Genomic DNA, 23,346 nt, shown 5'->3' with positions numbered 1-23,346 from the left:
GGTGAGAAAGAAAAACTAAAAGGCAAAAGAAATTTGTTGAATCACTGGAACTTCCATCCATTATCGTCTGCTTATCCGAGGTCGGGTCACAGGGGCAGCAGCCTAGGCAGGGAGGCCCAGACTTCCCTCTCCCCAGCCAGTTAGACCAGCTTCTCCGGGGGAATCCTATGGTGTTCGGACCATCTGTGAGACATGGTCCCTCCAGTGTCCTGGGTCTTCCTTTGGGTCTCCTCCTGGTTGAACATGCCTGGAAAACCTCACCAGGAGGCATCCTAACCAGATGCCCGAGCCACCTCAACTGGCTCCTCAGGATGTGGAGGAGCTGCGGGTTTACTCTGAGCCCCTCCCGGATGACCGAGCCTCTCACCCCATCTCTAAGGAAGAGCCCAGACGCCCTACGCAGAAAACGAATTTTGGCCGCTTGTATCCGCAATCTCGTTGTTTCGGTCACTACCCAAAGCTCGCGACCACAGGTGAGGGTAGGAACGTAGATTAATCGAGCTTCGTTTTCCGGCTCAGCGCTCTCTTCACCACGATGGACCGGTACGACGCCTGCATCACTGTGTATTTGGGACATGAGCCAGTAGGATGTATTTGCTGTTTTGTTGATGGTCTGGCCCGTTGACAGATTTCTGTAGCAATGAATACGTCACGTTGCTCTGATTGGTCCTAGCGCTGTACCATAGACACCCCCCCATTTGGAAAATTTTAGTCGTCCTTAAATAGAATTTTGTGTGAAAAAATCTCAAATTCTGAAAACACCTATGCATTTATTTATAGCATGAACGTTTACAACTAACAGCTTGTTGTGTTTATTCCTCAATTCTTAGTGACTAAAAGTAGATAAAAACAGAAGACGATGGGAGAAAGACCCTTTAAATAAGATCACCAGGATCTGGAAACATCTGGTGCAACAGAAACACGTCAACGCGCTTCCGGCTCAGAGTTCATGAACAACCATCGAATTATAAACAAAACGCCTGAGTTTGTGTCACCCTTGATCCCTTGATTAAGCGATGACATAAGCAGCACCGCGACCGTGCTCTGTGTGTGTGTGTGTGTGTGACCTTGGCTCTGTGAGCTCTGTGACTAGACTGTGGATGGTAGCTGTGTGTCGGGGGCTTGATGCAGCCTGAGCCATCGGGGCTTTAAAGCACCAGACCTGGACCCAGCTGTAAATCCCGTCTCATCTCTTGTTGCTACAACACACACACACAAGATAAGAGCCAGGCTTATTCTTTATGGACAACGGATATGATCAAGACACCTAGCTAATCTTGTTGCCGGGTATTTCTGTTGTAATCTTGTTACTATGGAGTCGTTAAACGTCTCCCTGGGAGATGAGCACTGACATTCCTGCTACATGGGTGGAAAAAAGTCAAAGAAGTATCCAAAGTCTCTTCTAACCTTGTCCGTTTTTACAAACGGAAAAGTCTCATTTGCAATCAGCAAACAGCTACTAGATAACTCCTCTCTGAACCTCCTGCTTTGCTTCTGCATCGAGATAATCTGGAAATTCAAGTGAAGCTTTGCTCCATCAGTGCTTGACCTGATTCGTTCAGGAGAAGCAGCAGAGCAGGTCTGACTTTGTGCTCAGAAACACAACAGTAAGCGCCGCATGTCGACTGCGTGGCAAATTTTTGCAACTGTGACATCCTTTTTCCTTTTTAGTCTGAAGACGTTAATGAAAAATGATTCACGCAGTCTGATTAGAGCTGGCTCATCATGCTGGATAAAGCTGACGATCCTATAAATCAAAACCACGATCGTCCTAATTCCTTTATTAGCTCGTTGTTGTGACAGTGACAAATGAAAGCAGGATAGCAAACGGCGCCGAGATGTCCAACTTTAATAAAGCACACGTGAACAGCTTAATGTGTCCACTTCGTCCTCGCAGACATTTTTTCCCTGAGCTGTCCTAATATTTTGCTAACTGCTGCAGTCTCCGGGTCGTCTTAGGTTACCCACGATAACGCAGCGTCCTCCGCTTCAGCAGAAACACGGGTTAGGGGGCACGGCGAAATGTAGCCTCACCCACAAAAAGTGCTTACCAGAACAGAGCAGACGCGGCGTATTCCCACCACGAGCCAGCGTCTGCCCACAAGCACCCACTGAGACCATGCCTGAGAAGATTCAGCATCAGTGTGAACGAAGCTTCAGAGTCGGATGAATTATAAGATGTGGAGGTGATTGCAGAAAGGAGGACTCATCTAATTAACCTTTATTCTAGCAGATCGCGTTTGACCCCCGGTGAAAGCTCCCCAGTGACGTCTACCAGTTCAACTGGAACAAAAACGCTTTGAGTTTTTCACGAGGACTCAGCCCCATCTTTCTCCATTCATCCCACAATGAGTATCGGCTTAGTGATTATATTAACGATGTAATTCCTGAGTGTAACATAGCAATAAGGATAATGTGGGGACATCTGCCTCCTTTTTAATTGCTTGCAGCCACCGTAGCCCACACACCAGTTCTGCTACCCACAGATTTAACTCTGGTTGTTTTCTCATATAAAAGTTCTAAATGTAAACATATCCTTGAAATATCTCAGTTACCCTTCCTCCTCTATGTGAGGGGGTGTGACAGTTTGTAGAGTTGCTTTTATTGTCCCTCAGTGGACTACTGACTCACTGTTGGTGTACGATTGGCTAACCAACAACATAAAAATGGCTACAACTCTTTTTAAGTTACAGATAGACAAGAAAATTCTGCACGATAGTTGCAGTTTTACATCATACGCCCCCAGTGACTTGATTATATTGCCTCTATGGATAAATAAGTACTTCAAACTCTGTTTTACCAAAATAAACCCAAACGAATCTCTGAAACTTTATTCGTCTGTTACACAAACAACAGATTAAACAGTAAACTTGTGCTCTAAGGTTGATCTTAATGATTGTGGAGTTAGAAACTGACCAGTTCCATATCTGACACCACTCTGCAGCCCTCTGCTGAACAACCGCATTTGATAGCGAGTGTCCTAGGGGGCGCTCTTTACTTGCTTTACGGCTGTTAGCTGCAGTGCTAGCTGTAAACTTTGTCATTTTTAATAAATCTGCAGAAATTCTTAAAATTACGTGTTTTTCTGTCAATGTGGGCACTGTGTGTACATCAATGAGGGGGAAAAAAGAATTTGGTTTTAGCAAATGGCTGAAATACAACTAAGAGTGAAAAACTGACGGGGGTCTGAATGCTTTCCGTACCCACTGTGATATTAGTTGGCTAATGTAAGTGTTAGCTCATTGTTAGCTCTAGCTACACAACAGGGTTGTTTACAACAGTTGTAATTCCACTTTCAACCAGTAGGGTGGAGGAGCAGGAAGCTGCTCAGTGTCACTTTAAAGTAGGGCTGCACAATATATCGTCGTAAATATATCGTTATCACGATATCAGCTTGCACAATACGCATATCGCAAAGAACAGATAAATATCGCAATGAATGATCAGCTCAAATGTTTGCTACACATGACGCATTCTGTCAATCTAACTGAAGCGTTATGGTTTTTTTAACAAATCAAATAGAGCTCTTTACCCATTTGGCTAATCGGGTGGGTTCTCATTGGTTAGAGTCCCGCCCCCAAGGTGGACGGCACTTAATTTTGATGGTTAGCAAACACCTGAGCTTGCCTTGTTCTGCTTTTTGCTGATTCTGCTTTTCCCGGGATCCACTGATCGTCTTTTCTTGTTCTTTTTCTTTCCCTTTCCTCACATCTTTTGCTTTTCTCATTTTTATGACTTTTTGATTTCTTTGTTTTTGATTATTTTTGTTCCTGAGTTAAGTTTTTATTTATCACAAATAATATCGTCATCGCAATATTAATCACTGTTATTGAATATCGCAAGTTTTCCTGATATCGTGCAACCCTACTCTAAAGGCTGAATAAAAATGACAACAGTTTTTTTTGTTTTGTTTTTTGTTTCAATCAAAAAGTTGTTTTCTAAAATAAGTCCTTTAATAATAATAAAAATTACAGAGGTTTTGTTTGAGTGAAAAGCAGAACGTTTGTTTGCACATCTCCATTTAGTATTCCCAAAATGTTTTCTTTTGTTTGAACTGTATTTTTTGTTTAAGATGAAAAGTTTGTCTCCGGTCTGTTTTATGTTTTCACTCAAAAAAAAAGATTTGATTTGATTGTTAGTTTAGCCTTTAATAAGAAAAATAAGTATTTTAAGGTAAGCGGTTTTTAAAATATTTAATTAATTAATTTTACATTTCCAAATTTGGATTCAATTTAGATTTTTTGTGTGAAGTACAAATTTTTGATTCAGTAAAGAACACCTATAACCTCCACACCTGGTTAATGATAAAACTTCAAGCAAATGTTGTTTGTACAAAGGCCAGACGAGTCTAACTCAAAATTTACATGTTTTCCTCCAACTAGTCACCCAAAGCCACAGCCCAGTTAGACGCCGGCTTTAGAAACACAAGAATAGCTACTGGAGAATCTGAGCTGCAAATGTAGGTGTTAGGATTAGAAAATGTAGAGAAAATGTTGCTTTGTTTTTCTCAAATTGTGATTTAATCCTTTTTAACCATTGATTGTTTCAACCAAACCATGTTGAAACAGCCTTAAGCACAGATAAACAGCTGTAAATTAGAATTAGCTCTCTTATGCTAACACATGCTAGCATTGCTAACGTATTGCTATAGCTGGCAACAGTTTGCTCTTCAAGCTTCATCTCTCGTACGACCTCCGCTTTGGCAGCTCAGCAACTAATTCAAATGCTTCATGATTTTATATCCCCACCCTGTCTTTCCGTAGTTTTCACAACAAATACTTCAAGTACCAAAAGTAAAATCTTGGGAATACTGCATGAGATTACAGTGATCCCTCGCTACTTCGCGGTTCGTTTATCGTGGATTCACGACTTCGCGGATTTTTTCTTTGGAGCCTTATTCAAGGGAAATTCGCAGATTCGCGGTATTTTTCACCGATTTGCGGTATTTTTCACCGATTCGCGGTATTTTTCTATGCGAAATATCAAGAAATTCCTGTTTTTTTTCATCAATTTCATCATAAAATTCACTTTTTGTAATAAAACTATAAAAAAAAACAAGTAAAAATACAGTACTATGTAAAGGGAGGGTTTTAAAAGTCTGAATACTGAATACGTACCTGTTAAATAAATACTGTAAATATGGTGATCCTACTTTGCGGATTTCCACCTATCGCGGCCAGGTCTGGAACGCATCTACCGCTATAAACGAGGGATTACTGTACACATTACAGAAGTCTAAGGTTTTAACCAAAATGGTTAAACGTACTGACCAGTTTACATTGCTCACTACCAGTACTCTTTTGTGTATTATCGATTTGAAAGCCACCAACACCGAAAGCCAAATTCCTTGTGTGTGTGTGTGTGTGTGTGTGTGTGTGTGTGTTTATGTTGTGGCTGATAAATCAGATTTTAATCATTTCTACATGAAATGGAAAATAAATGATCTATCTTGTCTTAAATAATAAAGATGGCTAATTAAAAACAGAATGGGATGCATTTACCAACCAACACCATTATCTGGTGAACAACCATATGTAGATTAGAGTCCTGATGGGAGTTCAACACGAAGCCACAAACCTCATATAAGCTGAAACCAACAAACGAAGCCATAATTCAAAGAGAAGCAAAAGCGAAGTGTGGCCTAATTCACTGGCAGTTGTGATTCAGCTGTTTTAACTTCACCCAACATAAGCTTTAAACTCATACGTTTGTATTTTACTTAAATCACCCTGAATTTTTATGCGAACAGACGTGAAGGTGGTAAATTATGCAAGTCACGGCGACAGAAGCTGAGTGACGCCTCTTTATCTGTCACCTTTGCACAGATGCTAACGCTGTGACCGATGTTAAAGTGCCCCAGCTGACCCTGACACGAGACGGGCACGTCGACCTTTGGAATCACTGATACGGAATGTCGCAACTGTTCAGCCGGATATCTGAACCAGTAAAAAGCAGATGCTATTTAGATCAATCAGGCACAAGAAAGCCATCTGCTCCATGCTGCACGGTGAACGACACACAGCTAAAACAGGCAGGAAAGGAAAAACGTTTCGTAGAAACTGTAAATGCATCCAGTGGTTTAGATTAGCGACAGATCGGTCACACCGACGCCTATCTGCCGTTTAGAAAATAAACGGGTTCTATACTTTTGAGCTGAAGAGGGCGCTAGACTGACGTTTTTAGACAGAATTTAGAGTTTTCAAAGAAAATGCATCAAAATGCAAAAATAAAAACTACACACGTCTGCAACACTATTAGAATCAGAATAGGTTTATTGCCATTGTCAGTGAACAAACAATTCACAAACTAGGAACTTGCTTTGGTACTAATGTGCTACATATAACATGAATAATAAGATTAAAAATAGAATAAAATAGAATTAAACTTTCAGCTATAAAAAAAGGCAGGTAATGGTAACATGGCCGATAACGTGACGCTGTGTCGAGTACAGAAGACCAGCATGGTTGTGTGTTTATAATCTATTCACAAGTCTAACGGCAGATGGAAAGAAGCTGTTCTTATGGCGGGAGGTTCTGGTCCGGATGGACCGTGACCTCCTGCCTGAGGGGAGCGGCTCAAAACGTCTGTGACCCGGGTGAGAAGGGTCAGCTGCTATCCGACCTGCACGCCCCCGAGTCCTGGAGACGTACAGGTCCTGGAGAGACGGAAGGCTGCAGCCAATCACCTTCTCAGCAGAGCGCACAATGCGCTGCAGTCGATGTTTGTCCCTCACCGTGGCTCCAGCGTACCACACAGCGATGGAGGAGGTGAGGGTGGACTCAATGATGATAGACACTCATTTATACGAGTTATCAGCTAAAAAGGTTGATTTTGACGTGACATGCTATTTAAGCTATTGAGTCGTATTAAGTTTGTTAAATTTTAAAGCTTTTTTATGTTGCAGAAGTTTTTAAAATATCTTTCTGTCACCTCTAAGCTGACTGGGATAAAATCAAAATGGTTTGGTTGAAAATTCTTCATAAGTTAATAATTGAGACACCTTTGTAGAAATGACTCCTGACACCAAAAGCTAGTTACCATATCGCAGCTGCTTCAGTTAGCTTAGAGAAAGGTTCTGTTTACGTCACACAGGATTGATGTGCTAATGGCTAGCCACGTAAAAACCACAACAGTGTAATGTCTCCAAAATGTCATTATTTAAATGTTGTTCTGAAGAAAATTGCCTTAAAATCCAGGAGACTGGGGCTTAGAACCAGAGATCAACGATGTTGGTGTTTCTATTGCTGATACCGATGCCGAGTTGTAGAGGTCACGACCGAATATGGGCTGCCAATGTTTTGGGTCCATTTTTATGGCTGATATCTAGATGTTTTCCATAGATCTACCAACAAAAATGTCATTAATAACAGCTGACACACAACATTTCTGAACCTGAAACTGTTTCACACAAAGTTTAACGCACGGTTGTGCAAGGCTCAGGATTAAAGCCGTTGTAACAAATCTACAGAACAGTCACCCCCCTATCCTTGGGTGTCTTCCCTGAGATGCTTCTGCCGGAATCAGAAACCCACATTGCTATAGGAAACAAGATAGTGTTAAACACCAGTTGCCGTTTTCTAGGTCCAAAAGTCACTTGTTCTTTTTGGGACTCTGATAGTTTGTCCCAAAGTTGAAGTGGTAGCAGCCAGATGTTTCTCCTCTTTTGGTATTATTGAGCGGAGAACCTATAACACCAGTGGTGCTTTGTTGCTGAATATGTGAGTGTGTGATGGGTGGAGGACCCGGGCAAGTGCGTCGGTTTGGCCAGATGAACAACCGAATCGTCCAAAAAGTGTTATCGGTGGAGGTTTTTAGATAAATGCGAGGGAACTACTTCATTTATTTTTTTTATCTACACAATATATTTATAGCTTTACTGTGTTAGCATGTTGTAAAGAGGCATGGTTTAAGCTAATTTGTTTTCCAAATTTACCATTGCAGCTGTAAAAACCAAACACACAACCAAAGTTAATCAAGAGATTAACTGACCAAGTATTAAATATATAAAGCAGGCAAGTAAAATGAAATCTTAGCTGACAATTACGTTTTAAAGCATTTATTAAGCTGGGGTCTATCCTGGACGTAAATATTAATTTAAACTAAATTTGGCAGCAGCGCCAGACTGTCCGCGGATGTGCCTGTTTTTAAATCAGCTTTACTAAAGAGTTATATCGGTTGATGCAATGTTTAAAAATGGGTAACTATCACCCCGATTAATCGACCGACTGATAATTCAGTCTATCCCTACTTAGGACACCTTGATCTTGACTCAGACTAGCTGTTAGCATATTAATCCTGGAGGTTGTAAGGTTGAAACACTCAAAACAAATGAAAAGTCCCTTTAAAGTTTGAAATGTGATAGACAGGGTATCTGCAGGTTTAAGGGAGCCAAATTTAAGACTTTTTAAGACCTTTTTTAAGGCCACTTTGACCAAATTTCAGCAATTTTTAAAATTTAATTTAAGCTATAATTTCCAGCTATTGCCTGGAACCGGTGCTAACCACGTCGCGAACGTGGGATTAGCCATCCAGTTACCATTACACTTGCACTTCCCCATGGCACAAGCTCCCGCTAGCTTAACCAGCTAATGTGCTCATCTAAAAATAGCCCCCTTTCACAACCAACTGAATGTGTACGGTTCCGCTTACGCCAATATCGTACACAAAAAATGCTGAACACCAACTAGAAATTCACGACAATTTTATAGAAATAAAATAATCTTGTTTATTGGGTCTTTGGTAATTTAAGACCTTTGGAAACAGTATTTAAGGATAATTTGTCATTTTTAAGGATTTTTAGGGCCTTTAATTTGGAAAAGCTAATTTATGTTGTTTATGTTGTTTATGTGCTTAGCAATTTAAGACTTTTTAAGGACCCGCGGATACCCTGGATAGAAGAAACTTGATTTTATCCTGACTCTTTTTTCATCATTGTGATTGTGAGTGGCCTAGAGGTAGGGTGTCTGCCCTGGGATCGGGATTCAAATCCTGGTCGGGTCATACCATAAACTCTAAAACATGGGATTCAATGCCTCCCAGTTTGACACTTAGCTTTAAGGGGTTGGATTGGGGGGGTTTAACTCGAGTGTGGCCACTGCTGCAGCTCACCAATCCCCACGGGGATCAAGCAATCAATCAAATTTATTCATGAAGCGCTTTCCATACAGATGGAGCTCAAAGGGCAATATTAAAAACAACCCGACATCAGCCGGTTTCCCACCCCTCCCACACAGATTCACATACGAGATCCCCATTGTATCGCCCTCCTCCCACCCTCAACCCCATCGCAAGCAGATGCAAACTCACACACACACACACGTAAAAGAGAAAGGGGCTGCTGGCTGAGCGCAGGTGTAGTAGGCACAAAGAAGACGGAAACGCCATCAAAGAGGCCAACTGCGCCAGGAGCAGCAGGATCGGCAGCAGCAGCCTGGGCAAGAGGAGGCACGAGAAGCACCACGGCAGCCACAGCCAACTGCTGTCCCCGGGGCAGCCGGCCCCCACAGAGGAAACACTGGTTTACTAATGAGACTAAGATAACAAGTTAAGAATCAGATTAAACCTAAAAAGCTGATAAATAATGTGTGGGATAGTGTAGGATGGGTCAAATGTGGAGATGTAGGTTCACCATCACCTGATAACAAATTTGTAGTAATGCAGTCACTGACAGTTTAAATAAATCAATGGCATACAATGAGTTAACACAGCTATTATTTACTTGTAAATGCAAGAAGCACCACAGTAAGATGGCATCTTTCTGTATCAACGTAAAAATGTTAATCAGAAGTAAAAGAAACATTTCTCACACACGAGCTGATTTAGCAGCAATGTTGTTCCCGTTTGACCCGAGTTGTGTGTTCAAAACTCTCCCCCAGGTCACCAACGTCCAATATTTGATTCAAACTACAAATGTTTCCTGTGCAGACCGGGTTCAACCCGTTCCTCAGAGCATCACCTGATCCTTCAAGGTTCTTTTTACTATTTCAAGGAATTAAGGTATGAGTCGACTGAGATCAGTGATCATGAATAATTCATTCAAAGTATGAAGCTTGATGCCTCAGGTTATAGGTGGAGGGCACAGTCTAACTTGTCATCTCTCGACCGGGTCTTTAACGTCGTTTTGGATGTTCAAGCGAACTTTGTGCCAAAAGAGATGAAAGTTGTCCGTTTTATTTCTTTTAAATTAAATTGCTTCATCCCTCGGTTCCACTTTTAGACCACCGAGTATTAAAATGACGAGAACACCAAGTTCAACGTCCAAAGTTCTCTGCCGATAAATGAAGTTATGATTTCCCCTGAGCATCAGCTGGTCCAGCAATAACAATTTCCTTTCATTTCTTTCTAAAGTGTGAAGGTCAGAGATTTAATTGTCAGATCTGTGAGTGATTTGTCGAATCACCCTCCAGTGAGATAAGGAGCTCTCCTCCAGGCGAGCCTCACAGCAGCGACCTTGCTAATAAATCCCACAAGTTCACAAGAGTGACGTTTTTTATTACGAAGAGAAGTTGGCAAGTTTTTTTTTTTTTTAATACTCACCGAAAAAACTGCATTTTGGAGCCCAAATGGTATCGGGGTGAGTCTTGCTAAGGCCACGATTTTGAGTCCACTTCCTCCTTCCACCACTCGTATAACGGCACTGAGCTGGTCACTGTTCCCTACTTTGCTCAGCACCCAGTCACTCAGCAACCTTTTGCACACCAGGTGTGCTACAAACGTACCTATTAAAACTCCCACCATAACCAGTCCCATGCCCAGCACAAAGCCATAGAGATATCCAGCTGCCACGTTGAGAACAATATATCCCCATCCACATGGAAACGACACAATAATCAAACCAACTATGAAAAGCATGGCTCCAACCAGGCTGTCGAGGCTCTCCACCCAGAGCAGGAGGTCCTTGAGGTACTGTCGCACAAGGGCGACCGAGGAGAAGCACACAGCTGTCAGAATGCATGCCAGCAGAGCACTCTTGAAGCAGAAGGTGGTGATACAACAGGGGTGTCTGAACTCTCCGCTGCTGGTGAAGGTCACCCCTCCAGAGTCAGTCATCACCTCAGGGTCCACATCGGACTTCCCCACACCGGCCCCTCTCTCATCAAAGGCGCTGCAGACCAGGATGTCTATTTTGTCACAGTCATCTATAGCTGTCCTCTGCAGCCAGCGGTTCAGATGAATCTGCGTCTTGCCCACTGCATGCTTGACAAGCTTGGTGAACAGCTGCACGGTCGTGACCCCAGACGCTGACATGTTGACCCTCAAATAAGCTCCGGGGACCAGAAGTACGGCTCAGATGACCTGGAGACTGCTGTGATGGTAGATCCTTCCGGACAGATGTCACATCCAGCCCGAAAGGTGCTGATCAGTTCAGGTTCAATGCAGGAAAAGTTTATATTTTCATATGTAGATTTCAGCAGCAGTAGTCAATAAATGTGCTGTTCCGACAGCAAAAGAGACACAAAGATGAACTAAATCGCTTCTTGGCCATTTCATGGGTTATCCAGCGAGGTGGTGTTTATCTTGGGTAAACTAGTTGGGTGATGTACCAGTCCAGTGACTCGGGAGAGCAAGTTTCGCTGTCGTTGTCCCGAACACTCGCCATATTCACAGTTTTCACACTGAGTAAACAGACAGGAAAATCTGCCCGGAGCGGAAAAAGACGAACTGAAGGGACATCAAACGAAGACAATCGTGTTCCCATCTAGCCCAAAACAGTAGCAAAAATCAATGCGAGGCTAACTTCACTGCCGCCGTTTAGCTATTCAGACGTCTCGAGGATAAATACCAGCGCTGGAGCTCTGACACTAAAACCGCACTCATTTGGCCCCCGGCTCGGCTTCTCTCGAATCCCACGAACACGAGCCGTAAAACGGGTGCTTCAACGCAGTTTGTCCCTTCGGTAGTCGCTTGTTTGTCTCTTCGCCGTCCCTCCTTTAGTGCTTGGCGCTGCTGTTGTCGCTTTCATTCGTACCAACTACTGTTTGTGTCCCAGAATGCCAAGTAACCTCAACACACGAGCAGCCCTTTGACGTTTTAAACCAATCAGAGAGCTAAGTTTGTTATCGCGAGAGTTTGCGAGATTTCACTCCAAGTGCTTATTTTTATTTATCACCTTCGATGAGCTCACAGATACTTACAGTAGTACACGTTATTTGTCCTGTACAAACTCTGGTGCGCTACGTTCACCTCAGAAGTCGGAATCAGTAGTAGATTAGTGGCCTCTTACTTTAGCAGCGAAAGCAAATTGGAGTTTTAAATCGCTACCTGCTATCAGAGCTAGCTGTCAATGCTAATGCTAGCGTGTACGAAAACAGGAACAGGTGTAAAATGGGGTTTTATTTGTTTTTATTTCTGTCGTTAGCCACACTGGTTCTACAGCTCTCAATGCTTTTGTAAGATTTCCTACCAAGAAATAAAGTGCAGCGTTCATCGCTGTTGTATAAGGTCATCAAATAGCAGTATTCTTTAGCCACCTCCAGGGGCGCTGTTTTGCCTTGTTTCTAGCACGTGTGTTTTTCTGCACAGTACTCACTGTTGGTCTTCTGGATGGTTTATTCATATATTTATTGACTTAATTAAACAAATATAGATGTATTTGATCAATTTATTGTAGATTTGAATTAAGGAAATTAGATGTATTCACGTGTGGTATTAAACAAGGAGAGCACATATAGTCTATTGGTGTGGACTATTTAGATATTTTTAGATCAGAATTTTTATTTGATCAGGTCTGTAAGTGAAAAATGTATCCTCCAGCAGTCTAAGCCTATAGCAGCATAACTACAGAGATAACGCTGGATAACCCAGCCTTTTTAGATGGAGGCATGTTGGAGGCAGGGCAAGGGAGAGACATCTTTACCAACTGTACACTCCACCTCCCTCTACTCCCCCACTTGTCTAGATCTAGGCTAACATCAGATTTTAACCATAGGCCCTATCAAATAAAAAATTTTTAAGCCTAGTCTTAAAAGTAGACAAGGTGTCTGCCTCACGGACTAAGGCTGGGAGCTGGTTCCACAGGAGAGGAGCCTGATAACTAAACTAAACCTGCAGTCTGAGAGTGAAGTGCTCGGTTAGGAACATATGGAACAATCAGATCACTGATGTATGATGGAGCTTGATTATTAAGAGCTTTATATGTGAGAAGAAGGATCTTAAAATCTATTCTGAATTTAACAGGTAGCCATTGTAGGGAAGCTAAGACAGGAGAGATATGATCTCTCTTTTTAATTATCATCAGAACTCTAGCTGCAGCATTTTGGACAAGCTGAAGACTTTTAACTACATTCTGTGGACTTCCTGAGAGTAATGTATTACAGTAATCCAGTCTTGATGTAATAAATGCATGAACTAGTTTTTCAGCATCACTCCTGGAAAGGATGCTTCTAATCTTAGCAATATTCCGAAGGTGGAAAAAGGAAATTCTACAAACCTGTGTAACCTGGGATTTGAATGACATGTCCTGGTCAAAGATAACACTAAGGTTCCTTACTTTGTTCTCGGAGATTAATGTAATGCCATTCAGGTCAGGTGATTGGCTCAGCAATTTCCTTTTCTGGATTTCTGGTCCAAAGATGAGAACTTCCGTCTTGTCTTGATTTAAATGCAAAAAGTTTAGAGTCATTCAATTTTTTATGTCCTCAAGACAAGCCTGTAATCTACCTAACCGATTTGGTTTATCAGGGTTAATGGATAAATATAACTGAGTATCGTCAGCATAACAGTGAAAGTTTATCCCATGCTGTCTAATGATTTTACCAATTGGGAGCATATATATAGTAAAAAGAATTGGTCCAAGCACTGAACCCTGTGGTACTCAACAAGTAACCCTGGAGTATGAAGAAGATTTTTCATGTACATTTACAAAATGAAATCTGTCAGACAGGTAGGATTTAAACCAGCCTAGCGCTGTTCCTTTGATCCCTACAACTTGTTCAAGCCTTTCTACAAGAACATTGTGATCAACTGTGTCAAAGGCAGCACTGAGATCTAACAAGACTAGAACAGACACAAGATTCTTATCTGAGGCCATGAGAATATCATTTGTAACTCTCACTAATGCAGTTTCAGTGCTGTGATACTCTCTAAAACCAGACTGAAATTACTCAAACAGAGCATTAGAGTTTAAATGCTCACATACTTGGATGGCCACTATTTTCTCCAGGACTTTGGATAAAAATGGAAGGTTAGATATTGGTCTGTAATTCATTTCTGTTTATTTTATTTTACAACGAGACATTTTTATATTAACCCTATCAGACGATGACGTTGGCCTCCCAGTTACTCCACCCACCTTTCTAAGTGGTACAAATGAACGGCAACTGGGAAAATATACAAAATTAACCATGACTCCTTTTCTTTTTAAACCCGGAAATTAAACAACAGCACCCCCTGCTGGAATTAAAGCAACACAAGTTAAAACATTTGCAGCTACAAATAAAAATTCTAGATATAATGTTGATTTTCTTCAGAATGATTGTTGGTCATTTAATTTAACTACCTTTAATTCACACTCATAATCTGGCTGGGGATTATGCCAATATGAAGTTTCATTTATTAGATTAAAGATCTGGGGGACCAGTTTTGTGAACGGCTCAAGATTATGGTTGTTGTTATTGCTATTAAAGCAAACTGACATCCTTGGTCTACACAAACATATTCATGTTACCTGGGTGTTTTTCTCTGTGTGTGTGTAAGCATGCATCTCTGCAATATAGCTCATTATTTAATTCTTGTAAAAGATCGGCGCCAGATCCCTGCTGTCAGGACATGCTTGAAATGCCTACCTATTTAAAAATCGGTCATATTTTAATTATAACATCAACCCCTTTTAAATGAAAGAATCATGACACCCATCCAACATGGAAGGTCAATGATCTCAGTGAAGAAGCTCCTCCATCAGCCTGGATGCTGAATCTGCAGAAGAAACAACTCCATCAGACACAGAAAAAGACGTCTTCAATTTGCTAAATATTTAGATCCCTTTAGGGACTTTATAAATAATGAGGTATTTGTTATTGTCAGACCATAAACTTGTAAACATTCTTTTTTTAAATTAATCTCATTTTTTTCATTCTGTAAAACGATCAAGAGGTGTTAGAAACCCACATGGCAGCATAGATGAGTTTTGCTTTATATGTCCCCTTTAGTAATCAGAATCCTGGTTTTAATTATGATGTTCATGTTGAATGATTGCACCATCGATTTGTAGAAATGCACCAAGCGTTATGTTGTTAGCAAAAGCTGTGGCCATTTTCATCCGCTCATCTGGAGTCGGGTCGCGGGGGCAGTAGCCGACCCGAGAGGCCCAGACTTCCCTCTCTCCAGCCACTTGAGCCAGCTCCTCCGGGGGAATCCCAAGGCGTTCCCTGGCCAGGTGAGAGACATAGTCCCTCCACCGTGTCCTGGGTCTACCTTTAGGTCTCCTCCCGGTTGGACGTGCCCGGAAAACCTCACCAGGGAGGCGTCCAGGAGGCATCCTGACCAGATGCCCGAGCCACCTCATGTCATGTTCTGTGTCCCTTTGGTCCCCGGCCCCATCCGGGTTTCCCTCATTTTCCCCCCAGTCACTTCACTTGATTTTAGTTTTCTATATGTTCAGATTATCTAGTTCAGCGGTTCCCAACCTTTTTCCCAAGGGACCCCGTTTTTTACCAGTAAAATTTTTGACGACCCCCTCCCATTCTCTCTTCCAGTACAAACAGTATTAAGAAATGATAAAATTGTTCAAGCACATTTTAATATGCTTTGATTCAATAGATAACAGTAATAGTAGGCTCCAGTACAGAACAAAGTCATGAACAAAACCAAACAGCTTAATGTGCTTGACAGTTTGTATTACTTTTCTGAACACATTGTTTCTTGTAAACACTGATAAATCAATCATTCCTTTCAATAAACGTTTGACACATAAAAAATACACTGAGCAAAATGTACTTAAATGTGTATATTACTGTTTGTACTAGATTATTTACTGTAAACGCTGTGATTAATCAACCAGTCCTATCTTTAATGAACTTTTGACACTTGAAAATAAAACAGTGAGCTGAGCAAAATGTTCTTAAAAGTGTGTTACTTTTTCTGTACTAATTATTTCCTGTCTTAATATCAGTAAACTTTTCACTCATGAAAAAAATGTGAGCAAAATGTAGGCTGTAAACAAGTAATAAATAAAGTTTTAACCCCTTAAAGTGGAGAGGTCCTGGTGACCCACTGAGAGTCTTTGGCGCCCCCTTGTGGGGGTCGGGACCCCCAGGTTAGGAACCACTGATCTAGTTGGTATCTCCTTTAGTGTGTTGTTTCCTTCCCCATGTAGGTCATTAGTGTTGTGTGGTGGGGTGAGTACTCCTCATCTCTATAACATCTTTGAGCTCTTCATTTCAGGAGAGGGAGCCACTACACAGCGCTGGATGATTAACTACTCATGGTAGTATTTTGGCCACTCGTTCTAGGTTGCTTGGTTTCTAAGTAGATAATTGGCTTGGAGAATTTCTTGGATTGTTCTTGGACTCTTGTGTTGGATTTTTGGACTCAAGTTTTGTATCCTCTCTCCAGGATTACTGGACAATCTTCCCTGACGCTCTGGGTTTGTTGGATATTATCCTCCATCCAAGAAGCAGAACCTTACTGGATTACTCACCTGGAAAGAACCATACCTTCCTGGACTTCACGGTTCGCCTCTCTTCTTATTCCTCTGCCACCCTGCCTGGCTCCCTCTCCTGGACTCACCCCGTCACTCCACCTGCCCTCCTCGACCTCCTCCACCTGCGGAACTTGGACTCTCTCTGGCTCCAACTACTCTGGGTTTATTCCAGGGACACCTTTTGTTAGATTCCTTAAACAAATCATTGTTTTGAACTTTTCCCCCCGTCTTGTGATGATTCTTCATGTCGTGGGTTAAACACATTCCCAGGAACATGACAATTAGTTTACTTATCTTTAGATCTCCTGTGTCTTCTACAGTGTTTAGGTTTATTTTAGTTTAGTAGCTTTTGTTTTACTGGTTTTAGATCTTGTTTTCTCCCCTGCCTGTTTCTGCTCCTCCGCTCAGTTTATTAGTCTCACCTGTGCCCGGTTCCCTTAATCACCCAGCTCCTGTGTAAATAACCCTGTCTTGTCTCTCGGTGTGTTGATGGTCCATTATCAGCGTTGTTCTAGTTGCCTCGTGTGCTTTTGAGTGTTTTTGTCACTCCTCCAAAATAAAGGATTCTTTCTTTTGCAACCGCTCCCGCCTGTGTAGTTCTGGGTTGTTGCATTTTGGGTCTAAGCCTCCAACCCTCAACGTGACACCAACTGGCTCCTCTCGATGTGGAGGAGCAGCGAATCTACTCCGAGCCCCTCCCGAATGGCCGAGCTTCTCACCCTACCTCTAAGGGAGAGCTCAGTCACTCTGCGGAGAAAAGTAATTTCGACCGCTTGTATCTGCAATCTCGTTCTTTCGGTCTCTACCCAAAGCTCGTGACCATAGGTGAGGGTAGGAACTTAAATTGGCCGATAAATCGAGAGCTTCGCCTTCTGACTCAGATCTCTCTTCACCACGACAGACCGGTACCACGCCCGCATCACTGCAGATGTTGTTATTATTATTAGACATCTGTCAATGCAGACATCTGTCAGTGTACCCCAGGGTAGCTGTGGCTACATCGTAGCTCATCACCATCAGTGTGTGAAGGTGTGTGTGAATGGATAAAACACTGTAGTTTAAAGTGCTTTGGAGTCCTTACTCTGAGAGGTGCTATACTAGTGCGGGTCATTTATCATTATTATTAATAATAATACGTTTTCAGGGAATATCAAGAGCTATTCTGGTTTCTAGCTGTGCAGAAAAGATGTAGCATAGAAATCTAGACGGAATGATTTTGCTTTGATGACTTGTAAAGCTGGAAAAGACATCCAGATAAAAAAAACATGTATTTTAAGGAGCATTTCAGACGCTTTTTCAGAACTTTTTTCCCCCTAACCCATAAAACAACATTAGACAGTTTATCTGCTGTTCGTCCTGACATTTCATCTTTAAAATCTCCACAGTTAATGTTATCCTGTAAGCACAGTTATGAGGGTTGGATGTAAAAGAACAAGAACATTTAGTCTGTAAAGTATAATTTATGTAAAAAAACTGGTTTATTTGAGGATAATTTCTTATTAATAATAATAATAATAATAAAAACCAAAGGTATTGGGAATGCCACTCATGTTTGTAGTGATGATGCTAGCAGGAGCGTTCCTCTCAGCCAATCAGCATTCAGAGTGTGAGTGCGGCGTGAACTCCCTCCTCTCTGGATGACGCAAGCATCCCTCTGCGTGTGTGTGTGTGTGTTGACGCCGGCCAGCTGCTACTGGAGAACAGCGCTGATGATGGGAACACAAACACGGACGGTGTGAGGATCCGGTGATGCTGCTGAGGCCGTGAGGCGAGCCGAACCGCGTCGAGCTTCACCTACTCTCCCGCCCTGGATGATTACCTATCCCGATGGGGTGTGGAGGGAGTCGGGCGGACGCAATCATCGTGCCGAGGTACCATGAAAGCTGGACCAGAGAAACCGAGTCGACATGGCTCACGAACACGGACGTGGAGACCCCTGTCTCGGTTTCTAACAGTAGGTTTATATCTGATTTCAGTTGTAGGCCAGATTACACTAAAAATGCTCCAGGGAGCTAAATCCCAACAATGCTCCAGCTGACACAGCAGATTCTCATCCTTTCTCTTTATTTAGATAATGTATTTTTTATTTTTATTTCCTGAACCTCCAAGGTAAAGCCACGGAGGCCGGTCTGAGGGAGAAGAGGATGGTGACTACAGGGACCCAGTGTGGGAAGCAGGCCCTTGCCACCAATGGCTCCAACCACCAGAGGAGACTTAGACGCTCCTTAAGTGAAGTATGATGGCCTTTGTTGATTTATTTTTTAAATATTCTGCCTAGAATTTTTGACCAGTTTCTCCCGTCACTTGTTGTGTAGAGTTAGGCCCACTGTTGTTTATTTTTAAAGAAATGTAACTATGAGAAGTAGAGTTATAAAATAAAAGTCTGAGAACAGCACTGATAGGGAGATCCAGGGCCGGCCCAAGCCTTTTTGGGGCCCTAAACAGCTCTTCTATTGGGGCCCCCCAATACCAACAAGTTAACACCGAATGACTCACCATTCCTAGGCTACACTATAGCCCTTTGTAGAAGACGCACCATGCCTGCAAATGAGCATAATACTGCTGCCACGGTGTGTCTTATGAATGCGCTGTGGCGGCATGACTTTGCAAAAATTTTGCGGCATTCGTGCTGCCACGCTTGGTAGTAACATTGCTGCAACGCCACACTTGTAAATGCATATTGCTTTAGCGCAACAGAAGGAGGTGCCGTTATCACGTGGGGGGTTACTGCTGAGCTCCGACCGCCAACTATATTGAAAATGAAAGTAAACAAGTTACGTACGTTTTGCTATAGTAAACATAATCAGATGAGATCATAAACTGGAGCGATGCTCCATTAGACCTGGAGGTCAGATAACCAAAGACTGCACTGGGAATGTGGAGGACAGACACCTTTAGGGGCGGCTTGTTAAAAAAAAACGTAACGAGTGCTGCTTTGATTGCATGTCTACGGTAAACGAAAGTCCGTGGCAGTGCAGAGACTGCCCCATACTCCCTTTTATACATTCATTGCGTATTTTTGTGAAAAGGACATGACTGCATCACATTACTGCCATGGTCTGACCACTTATAAACAACCTAAAGGTCCCTGATGCCGGCTCGGCGTCGCTGCAAATTGGCAGCATTGTTTGTCTTGCGTATCTTGGGCTAATTCTGAGGAGAGAAGGAGAAGAAAAAACAAAACTAATGAAAAGGAAATGTTTTTTTAAGTTGAAAGTTAGCAGTTTCAGGAATTTGCCAAGGACATTTCTGCCATATGTACCCAACTGTAACCAAGGAATCCATTTATGTTTTTACTGGGCAAACTTCACAAAAGCAAGTTATTTTTTTATTAAATACAATATGCAACAATTTAGCATCGGCCACAGCAGAACTCAAAGATCTTCCTTCAATCCTTCACAATAAAAGTCTTCAGTCCGGTTCACATCGTGCGTTTTTCGGTAGTCGTAAAGGGTATCTTCATGTCATTGTGTGAGCTCTAGAGAGGTGGCGCACTGTACAGCCCAAGATTTCAGTGAGTCAAAATGCACAACATCCCATTAGTAGGACACGCCAGGAAGTGATGTAGATTGCAGACTGGGGTCGTTGATTCGTCATTGCTTGGAGACTGTCAGAGGCCCTGTCCACACGGGGATCTGCCAAAACGTAGATATTTTTCTACGTTTTGGTCTGTCATCCACACGAAAACGGAGTTTTTTCACACGAAAACGGATCTTTTTCAAAACTCCGGCCACAGTGAAGATCTGCGTTTTCTCCATTTTGGGTGTCTGCGTGTGGACAGACAAAACTGGAGTTTTAAGGTCCGCAACGTCACTTTCCGCAACAAAAAATGCTGACATCACGTGTGCGACCTGTGTGTACACTAGCCGACAGCATGGATGCCCTCAGAGCTGCGCTCGCTTTATCAATTGTCCAAGCGCTTTCTGCTTGTTTGTTTTTGCAAGCGGAATTACTGCTCCTTGCGGAAGACCACAGACGAAGGACGAGGTTAAGAACGGGGGAGGTACTGCCGCCTACAGGTCTGGCATGTCCTTAACAACGTATTTATCCGGGTACGTGTGGACAGTTTTTTTTAAACGAGGTGGTGTGGATGCAAGTTTTTGGAGGGACGGATATTCGTTTAAAAAAAAAACCCCGGCTACGTGTGGACTAGGCCAGAGACTAGAGTTGGTTGTGGGAGTGGCGTGCTCAATATGCTGTCGGTAGGCCAGTCACACTGGATGGTCACAAGACTTGTAAATCATGCTCATGTTCATTTTGTCACAACTCTAGAAATATTTGTCTAGGAAGCCCCCAAAAAATATATATATGTGTGTGTATTTTGTATTAATTTCTGGTAAAACTCAATATATTTTATAACTTTTACGTATGTCTAGGACTCTTATTGTGAAGGAATGAAGGAAGTTATTTGCTTTCTGCTGTGGAAGAGGCCAAAAAGCTTAGTAATAATTGCAGTAAGAACCGTCCCTTACGTAGATAATTGGGTAGCAGGAGCTCAACAGGTTGAGTGGGTTGTCCAGTAATCGGAAGGCTGCAGGTTCAATCCCAGCTCTGGACAGAAAATGCTAATGTTGTGTCCTTGGGCAAGACACTTAATCCACCTTGCCTGCTGATGGTGGTCAGAGGGACCGGTGGCTCCTGTGCTCGGCAGTCTTGCCTCTGTCAGTGCGCCTTAGGGCAGCTGTAGCTATTGTAGCTCATCACCATCAGTGTGTGAATGGATGAATGATACACTGTAGTGTAAAGTGCTTTGGAGTCCCCTGACTCTGAAAGGCGCTACACAAGTGCGGGTCATTTATCATCAATAAAAACTGAACAAATATGACAAAGGTAGCTTTTTTGGGATATTATTGAAATAGCCCATTTTTGATTTCTAGATTTAAATGTTTATTTTTTTATTTTATTAAGATTCAACCTAAGTGTGAACACTTGCTTCCCTATAAACCACAGATAACCTCATTTATTCAACATAAAAAGCAAAAATATGAACTTTTACTTGAATGTTAATGAAGCACCAAATTTGATCTTATTTTTGTGTTCATGTTGATATTTATGATATGAAATATATTCACAGCAGAGTACTCGTGACTCCAAAAGGAGGGCATCGAAGGAGGCCAGCTCTCTGTCGAAAGACAGCCAGTCTATCAGCATCAACGCCAGCGCAGATGCTGAACCAGAAAGCGCGTGCGACGAGAGATGAAAGCAGAGCTGAAACGCTGTGAGGAGGGCAGACGACCAGGACTGCAAACACTTCAGCAGAAAAACAGGACGCTAATTTGCAGTATTGCAGACGCCGTTTGCTTGTGACTTTGCAAGAACCCAGCTGTCAGCCGCAGTGGTCGAGCACCCGCTTACATTTCTGTCCAAAGACCTCTGGATGCTGCATTGCTGTTGCATGCGTGAGGAGGAGAGTACAGCTCACACTCGCCGCCATATGCTTCATGCTAAAATAGCGTCGGTCAGGGAATGTGTCGCTGTGTTAAGACGACTTTTAAAAATCATTTAAGGAGAGGAGATCACCCCATAAATGCACACGATAATCACGGTCTGCACATCGGTTGTGTTGTGTGTTGGGGCTTCCTGATGTATTTGCTTTAGTTCTTTGTGCAGTTATACTCTCTTTTTGGTGCTCGTATAAAACCCACTAAGTATGCTGCTTAACTTCAGTCATTGCGGTGAGTATTTTTGATTTAAAAAGCCTAAAGTGCTGTTTAGAAGCTGAGATTTGGATGTCTGAAGCTTAAAGGCTAAAGACTGTCTGCTCCAGCATTTGCAAGTTAAAAACAAACAAACTATACCTGCATGTGCCTACGATTCCTCTTGATTTGAAAACTTTTGATCTATTTTATTACTTTTTTTTTGTCTATAATGTGTTCTACGGTTTTTCCTTTTGCCGTTTTTTGTGTGTGTCATTTTAAGTTTTTATCCAGAATGTAATGTAATATTCTGGAGGCTGACGGTGACTTGCATGTAAAATTTCGTGTCACAGTGACTTGGCCTACGTATTTTTTATTTTTTTTGCCCCATCGTGAACCAAACAAGCCATTTGAAATCAAGTCAAACAAATGAATCACTTCTCAGGAGGTATCAGAGGGATCATCCAACCTATGATCAGCAGATGGCGGTGCTGACCTGCTGCCGGAGGACAAAGACTTCAGAACAAAATGGACAATCTGCTTTTTATATATTCAGTCTGATTTATTTAATGCTGTGTGGTTGCATTTTGGGTTTTTAAGGACCCTTGAAGCATTGAAATGGGTGTGAATCGTGATGGAAAACAACATTTCAAGTTCAATTCAAAGGATCTTCTGTATTTTCTTCCCTTAAATAAAGTTGCCGCTGGCATTTGAGTTGTGAGGCAGAAAACGCCTCTACACGTGTGGTTATTTCTCATCATGATTACAAAGACTTGAAATAGCAGAAAAATGTTGGTGACATAGTTCTCTCATTCTCAAGCGTCCTTGCTTGAATTTTTGTAATATTTACATTTTAATTACAATTACATGCATTTTTTTTGCAAAAAAAATTAAAAAAGGAGAATAATACATCTCAAGAACAGTCAAAACCAGTGCCATTGAAACCAGCAACCCATTTCAGAAAAAAATAAGATTTTTTTGTAAATATTAGATTTTTCCTTTAGCCATTTATACAGTTTTATCCAGGGAAGGATTTAGAAATGCATTGACCTCAGAATGTTTTAGGTGCAG

The 23,346-nt window shown here is 42.1% G+C and overlaps 3 protein-coding genes across 5 annotated transcripts in view; 2 read left to right on the top strand and 1 right to left on the bottom strand.

The window, feature by feature from the left end:
- acot13 (acyl-CoA thioesterase 13) overlaps positions 1 to 11,427 on the bottom strand; it is a 34,139-nt gene extending 22,712 nt beyond the window's left edge. For both annotated transcript variants that reach the window (XM_070547367.1, XM_015973804.3), the window contains exon 1: positions 10,537 to 11,427. In XM_070547367.1, the coding sequence (XP_070403468.1) occupies positions 10,537 to 11,247 (711 nt within the window). In that variant the 5' untranslated portion in view covers positions 11,248 to 11,427. The remainder of the gene's footprint in view (positions 1 to 10,536) is intronic.
- The window catches only part of tdp2b (tyrosyl-DNA phosphodiesterase 2b), a 38,577-nt gene extending 21,355 nt beyond the window's left edge, over positions 1 to 17,222 (top strand). Inside the window, exon 4 of the mRNA XM_070547371.1 lies at positions 16,552 to 17,222. Coding sequence (XP_070403472.1) covers positions 16,552 to 16,897 — 346 coding nt within the window. The 3' untranslated portion in view covers positions 16,898 to 17,222. The remainder of the gene's footprint in view (positions 1 to 16,551) is intronic.
- Positions 17,223 to 18,274: 1,052 nt separating this feature from the next.
- Positions 18,275 to 22,989, top strand: si:ch211-215i13.3 (brain and acute leukemia cytoplasmic protein). 2 transcript variants are annotated; one of them, XM_054745180.2, is made up of 3 exons: positions 18,275 to 18,593; positions 18,749 to 18,873; positions 21,717 to 22,989. In XM_054745180.2, exons 1-3 carry the CDS (start codon positions 18,467 to 18,469, stop codon positions 21,837 to 21,839), a joined length of 375 nt encoding a protein of 124 aa, XP_054601155.1. In that variant the 5' UTR covers positions 18,275 to 18,466; the 3' UTR covers positions 21,840 to 22,989. The 2 variants fall into 2 exon arrangements, with proteins under 2 accessions (XP_054601155.1, XP_015829291.1); XM_015973805.3 differs by having other exon boundaries at positions 18,281 to 18,593; positions 21,714 to 22,989.
- The last annotated feature ends 357 nt before the right edge of the window (positions 22,990 to 23,346 follow it).

This window comes from Nothobranchius furzeri, chromosome 19, assembly GCF_043380555.1.
Source record: "Nothobranchius furzeri strain GRZ-AD chromosome 19, NfurGRZ-RIMD1, whole genome shotgun sequence".
Classification (NCBI taxonomy): Eukaryota; Metazoa; Chordata; class Actinopteri; order Cyprinodontiformes; family Nothobranchiidae; genus Nothobranchius; species Nothobranchius furzeri.
The sequence above is the reverse complement of the archived record's forward strand: the minus strand, read 5'-3'. Positions and strand labels throughout refer to the sequence as shown.

Excerpts from the sequence above, each read along its gene's own strand:
- si:ch211-215i13.3 (XM_015973805.3), top strand. The coding sequence starts at position 18,467 with ATGGGGTGTGGAGGGAGTCGGGCGGACGCAATCATCGTGCCGAGGTAC. Across the intron at positions 18,594-18,748 it reads CCCTGTCTCGGTTTCTAACA|GTAAAGCCACGGAGGCCGGT; the intron begins GTAGGTTTATAT and ends TGAACCTCCAAG. Across the intron at positions 18,874-21,713 it reads TTAGACGCTCCTTAAGTGAA|CAGAGTACTCGTGACTCCAA; the intron begins GTATGATGGCCT and ends ATATATTCACAG.